The sequence below is a fragment of the Charadrius vociferus genome, unplaced genomic scaffold, assembly GCF_000708025.1.
Source record: "Charadrius vociferus isolate BGI_N301 unplaced genomic scaffold, ASM70802v2 scaffold450, whole genome shotgun sequence".
NCBI lineage: Eukaryota > Metazoa > Chordata > Aves > Charadriiformes > Charadriidae > Charadrius > Charadrius vociferus.
This window is the reverse complement of record NW_009646931.1, coordinates 2,799,666-2,814,022: the sequence shown is the minus strand read 5'-3', so window position 1 is coordinate 2,814,022 and position 14,357 is coordinate 2,799,666. Positions and strand designations below refer to the sequence as shown.

The 14,357-nt window shown below is 42.6% G+C and overlaps 1 protein-coding gene across 1 annotated transcript in view; it reads right to left on the bottom strand.

Annotated features, from left to right (window-relative positions):
• The window catches only part of RANBP3L (RAN binding protein 3-like), a 50,693-nt gene that overhangs the window by 3,523 nt on the left and 32,813 nt on the right, over window positions 1-14,357 (bottom strand). Inside the window, exon 11 of the mRNA XM_009894713.1 lies at window positions 2,191-2,315. Within this exon, the coding sequence (XP_009893015.1) occupies window positions 2,191-2,315 (125 nt within the window). The remainder of the gene's footprint in view (window positions 1-2,190; window positions 2,316-14,357) is intronic.

The following is a 14,357-nucleotide window of genomic DNA, read 5'->3' as shown; positions in this document are numbered from 1 at the left end:
CTGCCCATTGCTGGGTCTGCTGTCCACCTCTCGTGATCCACCTGGAGCAGAAAGGAGAAAGTGGAAAGGAGAAAAGAAGGTATTCACCTCCCACAGACAACATCTGCTGCTGAGCACCACAGGTCCAATTTGCTAGAAGAGGAATTTTCAATTGCACATTTGAAGCACAAACTGACCTTGGTTTACCACCAGAAAGAACAAGAAATCCACAGCAAATAACCTCAAAAAAACAACTGTGTTACTGAAATCGGGTTTCCCATTCATGCATCCTCTAGAAATATCTGCTGTGAACAAAACATGAGCACCTGACGAGCAGACTGCTGCTGCAGCATACATTTTTCAGGCTGCTATTTCCACAGGCTGTTACTTCTACACACAACAAAAATTGCCAACTCCACCCTGCGATTTCACGCACCTCATTTATCTGGCTAATTTATCAACACGCAATCTTTCAACATGGTCGAAGAAAGCCTTTCTGTCAGAATAATGACAGCTTGATGAATCTCTGTATGACCATTTCCAGGCCTTTTGAGCCACCATCAGTGGTGAGCCTAAAGCTGACGTTGCATTGGCATTACCAGTAAGGAGAGGTACGGGCAAAGCCATTGCTGTGGAACACAGTCTGTTCTGTAACTTAAAGTCATGTGTTAAACTTAACAGTTTGTTCTGTAACTTAAAGGTGTGCTAAAGTATTTCATCAACAGCTTCAGAAAGCAGAAGATGCTCGGAAAATAAGCTGCAGTATCCTGATGACTGGCTGAACAATTTCTGTGGATACTTCTACTCTTGCTAAAAGCAGCACTGCAAAACAGGTATGTAATGTGTAGATGTTTCCTCTTTGAATTCAGCTCTAGAACAAGTAAGCAGGTATCACCATGCAACAAGATAAATGAAAAGTTAGGGCCTTGAATTTAAATGGCTAAGCCACATCTACAGAGTTAATGAATCGTCTCAATTTGCAAAAGGCTCCAGAGATTAAAAGTCTGCTCACCTCTAGCCTCATCCCTCTAGCTCAGAGATAAATAACAAGTTCATTCATCTAAGAACTCACAGAGGGTCAGCCTGCCTGAGCCAAACAACAGTCAAGTATATCAAACAGAAACACTAATCATCAGCTGCTGTTCATTTAACTACTCCAAAGAACCAGAGAAGTGCCTACAGCCCTTGTGGTCAGAGGCCACAGAATCACAGAGTGGTTGAGGTGGGAAGGGACCTCTGGAGGTTGCCCGGTCCAACACACCTGCTTGCCCAGGACTGTGACCAAAAGATCTTCACAAATGCAGCCTCCACCACCTCCCTGGGCAACCTGTCCCTGTGCTGGGTCACCCTCACAGTGAAAAAGTGTCTCCCAATGTTCAGACAGACCTCCACATATTTCAGTTTGTGCCCACTGCCTCTGGTTCTGCTTTACATCCAGGACCTTAACACCACACTAAAACTATGTCAAATGCTGCTTCTTAAAAGAGCTCTGCACCGAGGATAAAGACTAAGACAAACTGAGACCACCTCCTTTTTACTTTAAAAGAGCTGAAGGCAAAGATCACAGTCCAGTTGCTGTGTGCGTATCACCTCCCCAGAGAGCCTGGGAGGAACCAGGCTGCAGGACAGCCTGGCTCACAGAATCACAGAATTCTCAGAGTTGGGAGGGACCTCTAGAGATCATCTAGTCCAACTCCCCTGCCAAAGCAGGATTGCCCAGAGCACATTACTCAGGACTGCATCCAGGCGGGTCCTGAAAATCTCCAGAGAAGGGGACTCCACAGCCTCCCTGGGCAGCCTGTGCCACTGCTCTGTCACTCGAACCGTAAAGAAGTTTTTTCGTGTGTTGGAACGGAACTTCCTATGTTCCAACTTGCACCCGTTGCCCCTCGTCCTGTCACTGGGAACCACCGAGAAGCGTGTGGCTCCATCCTCCTTCAACCCACCTTTTAGATATTTGTAAGTAGTAATAAGGTCTCCCCTCAGCCTTCTCTTCTCCAGGCTAAAGAGTCCCAGCTCTCTCAGCCTTTCCTCATAAGGGAGATGCTCCAATCCCTCAATCATCTCCAGAGCCCACCGATCAGACAGGCCCACGAACCCACGCCAGGCTTGGGTTTTACCAACCAATCCCTTGAAAAGGCTTGCAGGCTTTAGCTTCTGCATGAAGACAACCTGCAAAATCTTATTCCTTCAGAGGAAGCTCTGCTTTACAATTGTCACAGTCATCCTTCCAAAAGAAAAGGGTTTGGCAGGCCGCTCTCCACTTTCAACAACCAAGAGCAAGTCTGACAGTCCTACAGAGCAGACATCTTCATGCCAAGTATTGACATTCTTGGCTAAAATTTGAAAAAAAAATACTACTATGACAGATCCAGAGATTATTTGGTATTTCAAGCTGTACGGAGTAGCAATTTGGTCTGAGTATCAAGTCTACCTGAAGAAAAATGGAGTTATACCAAACACCTGATAACACTTATTATGCAAGTAATTTTGTATAAGGTAGTTTCTTCAGCTTTTCTTTTTTAAAATCCTCATTAGGTCTTAAATGAAGTAAAACAACAGAGCTCTGATGTTTCACAGGAAAAATGCTCATCCAAAGTAATCCTACTTCATTTCACCACTAACATTTTTATGAAAAGTCACTTCCTTCCATGGGTTAAGCAGTTATATTTGGACTATGAAAATGAAGAAAACCTCATAAAATTGAAAAAACTAAACTAAGTGTCATGGGCTAATAATATATACTTCTGTAAGACCTACCCATACTAACACAAAAAAAACCCTAAAAAATTACAAAGAATACTAAGAAGCCTACGGGTACAGTATAAGGAATATACTGTAAAACAGAAAAAAGTTAAATGTAGCAATATTCTTCCAGAAATTGCTAGGCTGTGGACTGACTTTCTAGACACGGGCTAGAAAATAAAACCACTGTTCCTACAGAGCTCAGGACCGTCAAACCAGAGTATGCTTGGGATTTCTTGGTGTTGAAGTTGTAAAAGCCTACATGACGGGCCACACACAGGTCTGGAGCCCTGCACTGCAGGTTAAGTCATTTCTTCCAGCGGTTATCTAGAAAGATCGATAAGAGCAAGGGAAATTGAAAAGTACTGATGAATAGACCTTATCGGCTATGGGTGTACAAACACACAGGAAACACAGGATTTGCTGAGTCCCACTTGCTGAGGCTCCTGGAACAGGAAAAAAATAAGGGCAAAACATACAGGAAATGTCGCATCAGAACACAACAGTAGTCAGCGATGGGTGGCATTAGCAGAAGTACCCAAAAGCAGAAGTATTCATGGATAGTGGGAAGAAACAAGTACAACTGTGTAGGCCTGTTAATCTGACCTCAACAGCATGCAAGATTGCAAAATAAAATGCATAAATATATACATGAGAGCTATTCCAGTTAAAAGTGCATTGGCATATGAAAACAGGGACAAACTGGGCAAAAATACATTCAGGCAGAGCTTCAGTAGTGTTCTTAAACCTCACAGCAGAGATGTAGGCTTCCAGCAAAGTAGGCTTCCAGAAGAGCTTGCACTGGAAAACACACTCAGGTGTGCAGAATGTGTTCTATGATGGAGTTATTGTTCCTCTGGAGCCTGAAAGAGAAAAGTTTGAGACAAAATGCCTAAAAAAAAAGCTGCTCTTGCATCTTCTGGCCTGATCCTTTTTTAACAAAAGGGTAATTTTTCACAGAGGTCCTTTAACAGACATTTAGTCAAGAGATGCTTGCTCAATTGCCTTCCTTCCAGAGTCTTCACTCTCACTTCTGGCAAGTGTCATCCCACTTGGTCTGAACTGTGGGTCTGCTGTCCCTCAGTAACGCTGGCCCTCCAGGAACAACGCTGTGCAACAAGGACATGGCTTCTAGCCACAAATACAGAAGCCACACGAAGCCAAGCAACATCCGAATACCCACTGTCATCTACGTATATGGATCATGATCCTTGTTTTAGAGAATGTGGTAAAGAGAAGCCAAAGGCAATTCTTACTGACTCATATCCATATCCTCATTATTAGGCTTATCCTGAATCCACAGCAATAACCTTCACGTTGCCTTAAACTGCCACTGCACCAGGGTGGAGTTAATGTTTTGGTGTACCAATCAGTTGTTTTATGACTGCTGCTCACTCAGGAGTTAAACTAAATGTCTGACTAGAAGTAAAAAAAAAAAAAAAAAAAAGCATAAATCTAGAAATGATTACTCTCTCAAATTTCCACAATGAACTTGCCCACACATGCACCCCAGCAGGGAAACAAGAACAGATCACTGTTTTCCAATCCACCTGATTTCTACAGAAAGAACCACCAAACACATGGATTTAGAGAGCAACAGCTAAACGCGGGAGTTTGAATTTTAACCTGAAGAGGAAAATACTATGACCACTATAGGTATAATCATCTAACCATTTCTCAGCAGAATACAGCACTATTAAAAGTCCTCCATTTTCAGAAATTGTCTCTCTAGATTAACCCCATCTACCAAGTACAGACAAGGTTAGTGCTCTTGGGTTTGCTCCCAGTTTTACGAAACAAACATTTATGTAAACAGGAATGTAGAAAAAAATAATCCAAAAGTGTTAAAAGTTTTGGACTAGAAACAGCTTTAAGTATAGCACGTGCTTCAAATAACATACTCCACTTCCGTGACAAATAAGGAACACTGACTAAAAATCTGCTTAAGTACCAAAGACTAGCAATCTATAGCTTCATGCAAGTCACTTCCCCCTAACTAGTAGTGTTAACTACTAGTTATGTTAAATCTTCATCTGTCATACTAAAAACAAGTCCAGTCTTCCTCCAGGTCAGGCAGACACTGAATTTTCTGATTTCTTAAGAGCTCTAATCACATATTAAGCTTTCCTATTTCATAATGAAAAAATAATCCACATACAAATAAGCAGGATTAAAGCATGAGTCACCTCCTCAATCTTAGATAATAGAGTGCGTAAGACAAAAGAGATAAAAATAAACTGAGCAGTTAGCCATGGCAGAACCAGCCCAGTAGAAATCTGCACCTTGAAGACATATTTCAAGTGTTCCACTGGAAAGGATCTGCTAGAAGGACAGCCAAAGCAATCCTGAACTACAACTCTGAACGTTCAGTGGATTTTCTAGCATCAGTTGGAACTGATGGGGGAGTTGAATTTGGTGGCTGTATATAACAGACGTCCAAGTTTGGATGATGCCAACTTTCACAGTAAGTATAGGACAGCATGCCCACCCTCAATGTCTTCTAACTAGAAAAGAATTACCAAGACAATCATGAAATCATAGAATGGTTTAGGTTGGAAAGGACCTTGAAGATCATCGAGTTCCACCCCCCCTACCATAGGCAGGGACACCTCCCACTAGACCAGGGTGCCCAAGGCCACATCCAGCCTGGCCTTGAACACCCCCAGCGATGGGGCCTCAACAACCTCTCTGGCAACGTGTTCCAGTGCCTTACCACCCTTAAAGTGAAAAACTTCTTCCTAATGTTTAATCTAAACCTGCCCTTTTCCAGTTTAAAGCCAGTCCCCCTCATCCTATCACTACATGCCCCAGCATGTAGTGACAGAAGACAAGTATTACTTATGAGCTTCAACTGCTTTACTTATACTAATGAGTGTGGTTGACATGCTGGAGGGAAGGGATGCCATCCAGACAGATATGGACAGGCTTGAGAGGTGGGCCTGTGCAAACCTCATGAAGTCCAACAAGGCCAAGTGCAAAGTCCCGCATGTGGGTCAGGGCAATCCCAAACACCACTATAGGCTGGGGGTATGAAGGGATAGAGAGCAGCCCTTGCCAAGGAGTTGGGGGTACTGGTGGTTGAAAAGCTGGACATGAGCTGGCAATGTGCACTCACAGCCCAGAAAGCCAACTGTATCCTCGGCTGCATCAAAAGAAGCATGGCCAGCAGGTCGAGGGAGGTGATTCTACACCTCTCTGCATCCAGCTCTGGGGCCTCCAGCAGAAGAAGGACACAGACCTGTTGGAGTGAGACCACAGGAGGGCCAAAGGGCTGGAGCACCTCTCCTGTAAGGACAGGCTGAGAGAGTTGGGGTTGTTCAGCCTGGAGAAGAGAAAGCTCCAGCGAGACCTTATAGCAGCCTCTCAGTACCTAAAGGGGGCCTACAGGAAAGACAGGGAGGGACTCATTATCAGGGAGTGTAGTGATAGGATGAGGAGTAACAGTTTTAAACTGAAAAAAGGTAGATTTAAATTAGATATTAGGAAGAAATTCTTTACTGTAAGGGTGGTGAGGTATTGGAACAGGTTGCCCAGAGAGGTGATAGATGCCCCATCCCTGGAAGTGTTCAAGGCCAGGTTGGATAGGGATTTGAGCAACCTGGTCTAGTGGAAGGCGTCCCTGCCCATGGCAGGGGGGGGGGATTAGACGATCTTTAAGGTCACTTCCAACCGAAACCATTCTACGATTCTGTGACTCCGCTTTCACAGAAGATGCCTGACTTAAACTTCTCAAACTTCTTAAAATGGGAAATGTGTTCTCCTACTTGCTTTTGCAACAAGTCGGACATTACATGGTTTTACTAGAGAAAAAAACCCGAGATGGTAGGCTCACCACATTTGGAAAGAAAACTAGTCAAATTTACATCTTTATTGAAAAATTTCAGGCTCATTGAATTGATACTTTGTTCGGTAAGTCTCTGGCTCAACATTTTGCTAACAACAGCGCAGGTTTTAGCAGAATCATGCCGGTGGTACTAGTGGATTAACCCACTGTGTGACACCCAGCTCCTTCTGGGACCTGCAGTCCAGCTCAGACTATCAGGAGTGCTACGAAGCCTTCTCTGAAGTGAACCCGAGAACCAGTTTCACTGAGCAGCTGCAGGTCCTGCATGAACTGCACTGGTTTCAGATAATTTAATAGTTAAAAAATGAAATCCACAAACTCAATGCATTAACAAGACGATGTTAATAATAAGCATTTGCCTTAGCTAAAGCAGCAGAGAAACCACACAGCTTCTGAAATCAAAGTCCTACTGAGAATCAGCAATACCTAGTCTCAGGTTTAAGCTCCCTATAAAGCTTTAAACACTAATGAAGTCTTCAATAACAAACTACTGCTGAGTTGCAAGCCACAGGCGTTAAGCCCAGTTCCTCCTCCCTTCCCAGTCTGTTATTAGATATTATACAGGCCATTAACTGCTTGCTTATAAAAAAAACGTGGCAGGTTAACCGATGCAGTACGTCAGTACCTACCATAAAAGAAAGGTAGTACGCTGGTCCTACATGATCTGTCTACTGTTGGCTATATGTACTAACAAGCAGTCAATTGCTCAGAGTTGTTCCTAATATTGTTCCTGGTCATTTGCTCAGTTTCTACCAGTTTGCTACATCACCATTTCTGCTGCAGAAGCCCAGTGGGCTACTGTAGTTAGAAAATTTTTTTCTTTATATGTTCCTGACTGTTTTCTTCAGCAACTTAATCCCCTGACTTCCGTTACATAGTCACAGCACCCTCTCAAATGCTGCCTTTATATCTGCTATAGAGTAATGATTATGAAGTGTTTTGCATATCGTAGCATTTTGTATGCCATTACTTCTGTAGTAGCTGAGTTCAAGAATTTTTTCACTTTTCACAGCAACATTATGTTCCTGAAGCTTTACAGAAATGCTCTTTTGGGGCAAGAGTTTGACTTATACATGAACAAAAGTAAAAATGCCATAAACTGTTTTCCAATTCTTCATCTTCGACATTGAAGTATTATTGTCATTCTAACCACAACTGAAGAATACACATAGTGGTGTATGATTCAAACGCTAATGCAGAGCAAACTGTTAACTATAAACAGAGCAGTAACTACTTTCGGCACTAACAGGTGCCTACAAACCTACAAACCCAATGCAATCCAGGCAATTCAGTCAATTCAGTCATCACAACTACACAAGCATTTAAAAACAATTATTAAAGTCACTTTGCTGCTAAAAAGCAGCCTTTTTCAGCTGTATAAAGTATCAAATGCTTGGTAAGATAGTCCATGAAGTTTAATTTAGGTACACCAAGATGCCCTACTTTTGCATCTATTTGCTACATATGACTGAGTATACTTGAATGGTGTGCTGGAAAAAACAAATGCTATGGAAAAAGGAATTACTACATCCCATTTATTTGTTTCGATCATTTTCCAGACTCCTGGCAGAACAACCACCTAGAAGGAACTTTTTAACAAAGCAGATGCAATTGAAGTTACTTAACACTGACGCAAATACATCAAATTTCAAAGGTAAAGATAAACAAATGTACACTGCAGTTGTGTAACTTGAAAAACCTTTACACCCATATCAGTTTCCAGTGGAATAGCTCAAAAATTTTATTTCTGAGAGAAGTATCTTTAGCTTTATATAATCTTGATGTACTATAACCTGTGTCTTGAATTCTGTATGCTTCGAAGTCAGTAGATTGAGATGATATTTTTTCCCCTTCTTTTCAGGGTGAGGTAGAGAAAACTACAGTCCTTTTAGTTTTTTACCACTTTATGTGATTTCTAGAACATCTACTGAAATAATTCACATCAAAAAATAGGCAGAGGTGGGTAGTCTGAATTCATCAGAACAATGAAAAGCTTCACAGTACCACTTCATTCATTAAATCATTTTACATTTAAAGATACTACCTTCAAATGTACCACGGTACATTTGGACCCACAAGAGAACACATATAGTGTATATATATATACACTTTATTGCATACATATACACACATATATAATGCCTTAATACTTAATGCTTTTTAGAATAGCTCAACTTTTTTAGAAAACAATTAAACACAATTTTTAAAGAAAAAAGACTGATGAATTTCGTGATTTCATTTTAAAATTAGAAACCATTTGAAGTTAGCATATTACTTTTTCTTTTGCTATCTTCCATGCATCTGTAAAAATCCTAATATTTTAAAAATATTTGAATAACATTTTCTAAACAGAGTTCTAGTGGATCACAGGCATCTGAAGTGCAGATCTCTAAAACAGAAATGTTAAGAACTAAACATCTGGCTAGTTTCCAAAAGCCTGCCTTGGGGTGGGGCTGTGAAATGCACAAATCTGAAACACTAGTACTTGGGAAAGGTGATTCAAAAGAGACAAAAATGGTCACAGGGCTGGAGCACCTCTCCTATGAGGAGAGGCTGAGAGAGCTGGGGTTGTTCACCCCGGAGAAGAGAAGGCTCCGGGGAGACCTTATAGAGGCCTTTCAATACTTAAAGGGGGCCTACAGGAAAGATGGAGAGGGACTTTTTACAAGGCCACGTAGTGATAGGATGAGGGGTAATGGTTTTAAACTATGGTTTTTTACCATGAGTGAAACACTGGCACAGGTTGCCCGGAGAGGTGGTAGATGCCCCATCCCTGGAAGTGTTCAAGGCCAGGCTGGATGGAGCTTTGAGCACCCTGGTCTAGTTGAAGGTGTCCCTGGTCATTGCAGGGCAGATGGATTAGATCAAAGGTCCCTTCCAACCCAAACTACTCTATGATTCTATGATGTAATGTAAAAGAAGGTAAACAATTTTCTTCTGTAATTAAAAAAGATCAATCATTTATCAAGTCACAGGTAAAATAGCAGATTTCCCCCAAGAGAAAATTCTCTACAAACCATGAAAACTTTAACATGTAAATTAGTAACATCTGGTTCCGGTGCTATAAGCATCTAAATTAGGAATTGGGGGTGGTGGTGTGTTCTACAGAAGCACACCACTCACCTTCCACAGTTCTGTGGGTTTTGTTTTGGTGCACAAGAACATACTACCTCCAACTGAAGCTCTCCTACCTGCTGGGAGACACTCCCTCCTTCCTTACCAGCCCTGCTAACTACGTTGTTCATGCCCTGTACTGAAGATAAGTTCACACTGTGCCTCTTTTAGGGGAAGTAATATCCTGCTAACAGGTTACCTCTTTTCTACCCAGATACTGGTTTTCAAGAAAGCGATATGAGCTTCACATTTCTGAGATGAGCACCCCTGCCAGTTTGTTGCAGTGGTGCAAAAGAGCCAAAACTTGTTCCAAACCTCAAACTCCATGCTCTCCCTCCCCGCTCCAAATAAAGACAGATACACCAGCCACAACACAGTATCAGCGCTGGTCCACACCAAATCATTTTCCTCCAATTAAGACCATAAAGAACATAACTTTTCATCTAACAAGACATTTTCAAAGGTAATTAAAACTGCCTATGAAGTATGTTTGGACAGCTAAATTGTTGATCTCCTCCTAAATACCTTCCAGCAGTGAGAAGTCAGCAGCTGCATCTCAATCATGCTATCAAACGAAACAAGAGAACTCAGGAAATGAGCTTTATCTGCTACTGGGATATTAAGTTCCCCTAGTTTACAAAAGGACAACAGTAATGCTTGCTCTGCGTGGGTTTGCTGAGAGTGAAATGAAGAGCCAGGACATACAGTAGCCTTCAGTATTAGTTGACTGGATCATTCATTTTTGTAACCAGCCATATTTAGATGCCAATCCCAATAACCAGGTCAGAGGAGATTCAAATTGCTGTCACTTGTGGTAAGCAAACTGTTTGTACAGACTTAGGAAAATGACTAGTAATTTTATTTAACTTTAAGCTGGTAACTGCAAGTGTTGGAAATCCAATAGTCTCTTTAAATCTTATGAAGGCAAACAAAATTATTCCTTGTATGATTTGATGAACAGAATGTACTGATGCAACACATGAGACACTATTTTTTTTTTTTTAAGTGCTGGGTCATTTGGGGGCATTTTTCTTTTACGATATTAGAGGAGAAATCTCTCATTTTTATAGGTCTCAAATCTCCCTTCTGAACTAAGGAATCTGAAAATCTCCCCTGCACAACAGCATTCAATTATGATTTTCAGAATAAAAATAGTAATTATGATAGTCAGATGTCTTTTAAATTGGTTTATAACTGTACCTAAACACTAATTTCTAAGTGTGTGCAACCACCTGGAATAAGCATGCATAACACATATGTAGAGATGCAATGGAAGATTTTAATCTTTCACAGACCTACTAAATGCTTTCAAGCGTTTGCCCTTGCTCTTCACTTCTCCCCAGTCTGTTCTGCTCTTCTGCTGTCTGGACTGCTGCTTCACCTCTCCTGTCTGTTTGCACAGAGAAAGAATTCAGGAATCGTGACCTTGCAGCTTTGACTTTGCAACATTTAACAGTGTTTGTATAGTACAACTCACTTGATGCGTCCAAAAAAAAGGCCACAGAAGTATTTAAGCCACAGCTGCTCACGGCCCCTATTGCCTACTAGATATGCCAGACAGCCAGCTTCTGCACGGAGATATTCTGCTTCTTGGAGTATACTGTGATTTATATAGTATATCACATAAATGATACATGTGATGATCTGTATATTTTAATATCTATTGGTATATGCCAATGACTCATCTTCAGCCTCCTTAAATATGGAACAAATCCCACTTAATGAGGATGTATGCCCAAAGGCACACATGCAGTGTCACTTCGGTACAAAACAACTCACTGCCATTTTCTGCCTTAGTACATAAACACACTGATTGCAACAGCCAAGTTCAGGTCTGCTCTCCTGTCTCGGTCATCAGCCACAACTGCTTAAGCCCACCATGATCATTACTTGTACTATACTAAAATCTGAAGCTTACAAGTAGAGATGTCAGTTATCTTCTAAGAATGTGCAAACATCTCTTCCACCCACAACCAGTAAGCAAACAAGCCCAGGTACAGCTTCTCAAATGTAAGCCTCCAACACTGCCTTGAAATGAAATTTCTGTATTTCAGCCAGCCAGTGTCTGGACGTCTGAATGTCCATGACGGATGACAGCAGCACCGTGCTCCTCCACTGGTACGGCCTCCCTCACACAGGGACGCTGCCACACCACAAACCAGCTCTAAGGTCACCTGAGCTTGAGCCGCTGCAACATAATGCAATGTCCACCACCACCACCACCCTGCCCGGGTTATCTAACAGCTTAGAGCATCAGATAAGCCAAACCTTTCCTGTGCACTTTTGCTTTCACCCTTTGTGGCTAACCCAGCCTTGGCTCCCAGCCCACCCTGTGGGTGGCTGCTGAGCAGGACAGAGCTCCCACACCAGATTCAAGATTGCTTCAAATCACAACCCTCAAGATAAACTGAACATTATTATCCTCGGTTAGCAGCGTGAAGGACTCATTGCATGCTCTGGTCTCATTTCTCAGAGACCAGCAGCCTTGGGACCAGCTTCTGAAGCCTCCCCAAAAGAAGAAGGGACACTGGGAGCAGAGTGCAGCTAATCTCAGGAAGCAAAACACACCATGTTCCCAAACTGCCTCACAAAGGACGCAGCACAGAGGGGGAAGGACGCTTTGCATCAATCACTCTGCTAAGAATTATCTGCGTCCATGACAGAGAGGGGAAGAGTCTCCTGAACCTTCACCTGACATAGTTACTGAGGCTCACATAAGTTCAGAAAGCTTTTGGAAAAAATCTGCAACCAGAGTCGCAGCAGAACGTAAATACAGAAATTTTTATAGGTCAGCTAAAAAACCTGAGGAACAGGCACTAAGGAGAATTCCTTCACCCTCCTATTTCAAAAATATAATTCTGGAAGAGCTTTTCAGCATGTCCTTGAACAAATCTTTGTACTCCCACCCATACAGCAAGAGCCTAACTTAATATTTCTGGACACAGAGTTAGGCAAGTTAGCACTTGTCTATCTGGCGACCCTATGAGGCTTTTTGCTGCAATTCCTCACATGGAGGTATTTTCAGGGGAAAGCTAGATTAAAAAAGCACCAGTCCTAGGATAAAAGATCTAGAGTTCTTCCAAATATGGAGAATTGCCTTATACCTGTAAGTTTCTCCAAAAGAACAAACTCTAAGGTGTTTCCGCAACAACTACAATCGGACACTGTGCATTCACAGTTACATTTTTTAAAATGCATCTTCAGACCAACACAGGTTATCTGTCATGCGAGACGTGTTCTCATGAGATGAGAAACGGCAGCTATCGCTACACTCAGTCAAGAGCACTTGTAGGGACGTGCAAGACTACAGACAAAGCTTATTAGCTGATTCATTGTCCCAGTCCTGCCTGAATACAAGCAGTTCGAGGGAAAGGTGACCAAACACGCCATTTTGTTTTTCTTGAGTTTAGCTGCACAGAGGACAACCTGATTCTCTACACTTAACAGCAAGAAATGCTTCCTCAAGAGAAGCTTAAACAAAGACATATATGCAGTCTTACAGATGAGCTGTGAGAGACATTGCTTTCCATAGCCACCATACGAAGGGAAGCAGAGGCACATCTCAGCAACAGGAACTTTCATGTGGTTGAGAAGAACACAAGCTGGTATTTCCACACTAAACTTGGTGCCATATGAAATTTGACTAGAGCACTTTACAAAAAGAAATGTAAAAATGTTTGGACAGGAATTCCATAGGAGGTAGATGACCAACCGAAGTATCAGAAAAATGTAAGAACCATCTTGCTTTAGATACTGTACTTTTTGTTCTAGCACTTTACAAAGCAAGGCTATGCAACCATAGCATTTGTCCCTGTTACGCACATTTGCAAGTTTAATCCAAAAGTTACAAATGAACAGAGGTCTAAAATATTTCCAGTTGTAAAAGACCGAAGACTAGACAGAGCCAAATTAATGGCCCTACTCAGAACGAAGACAATAATACGAGCTCACGACCCGGTCTGCACAGAGTGCTGGTAACCAAAGTAACTCCGGCAGGTGCCATCCTTTAGCCCACGGGTGGCAGATGAGCACGGGATGCAGACAGTCACAGGCTATGTGGCGGACAGGATGGGGTCACTAAGCTTCTTGCAGATGAAGACACTAGACGCTGGGTGCACATATCAGTACTTAGAGTTACCTGCTTTCCTTGGTATGCCTTCATTAATGGAACAGCCACCTGCTTTTGTACTGAATGTTTCTTAAAGACCAAAGAAAAAGGCTTTTCTAAAAACCACAGCAAGGCAGATGGATGTGAACGACAGATCTGGGTGTTTAGCTGGAGGAGTTGCTAGAAAAATACCAGAAGGATGAACTGAGGAAGCGAGGCAAGGATATGGAGCAAAGAAGGAGGAAACAAGAGTAAGTCTTCTCTAAGTCTCAGGTGGGATCTTCACAACATAGTGCTTTCCTCAGCACGCACTTCTCTAAATACAGCCCTTGTATTACACACCGCAAGGGAAAACCTGCAGCTTGCTGAAGGCTGCAGGAATCGCTCCGAGGATAAAACCCAAACACGCTTACTACGCAAAGCCCTGGGCCATCAGCAGCAGATGAATGAAGGGCGGTTCGGCGGCGCTGCCCGTACCCCCTCTGCCAGGCTACCGCGGCGGCGGCACCGCTCACGGTCACCGCCGGGCGGGCGGCGGCCGAGCGCGGGGGCACCGGCCCACGGCGC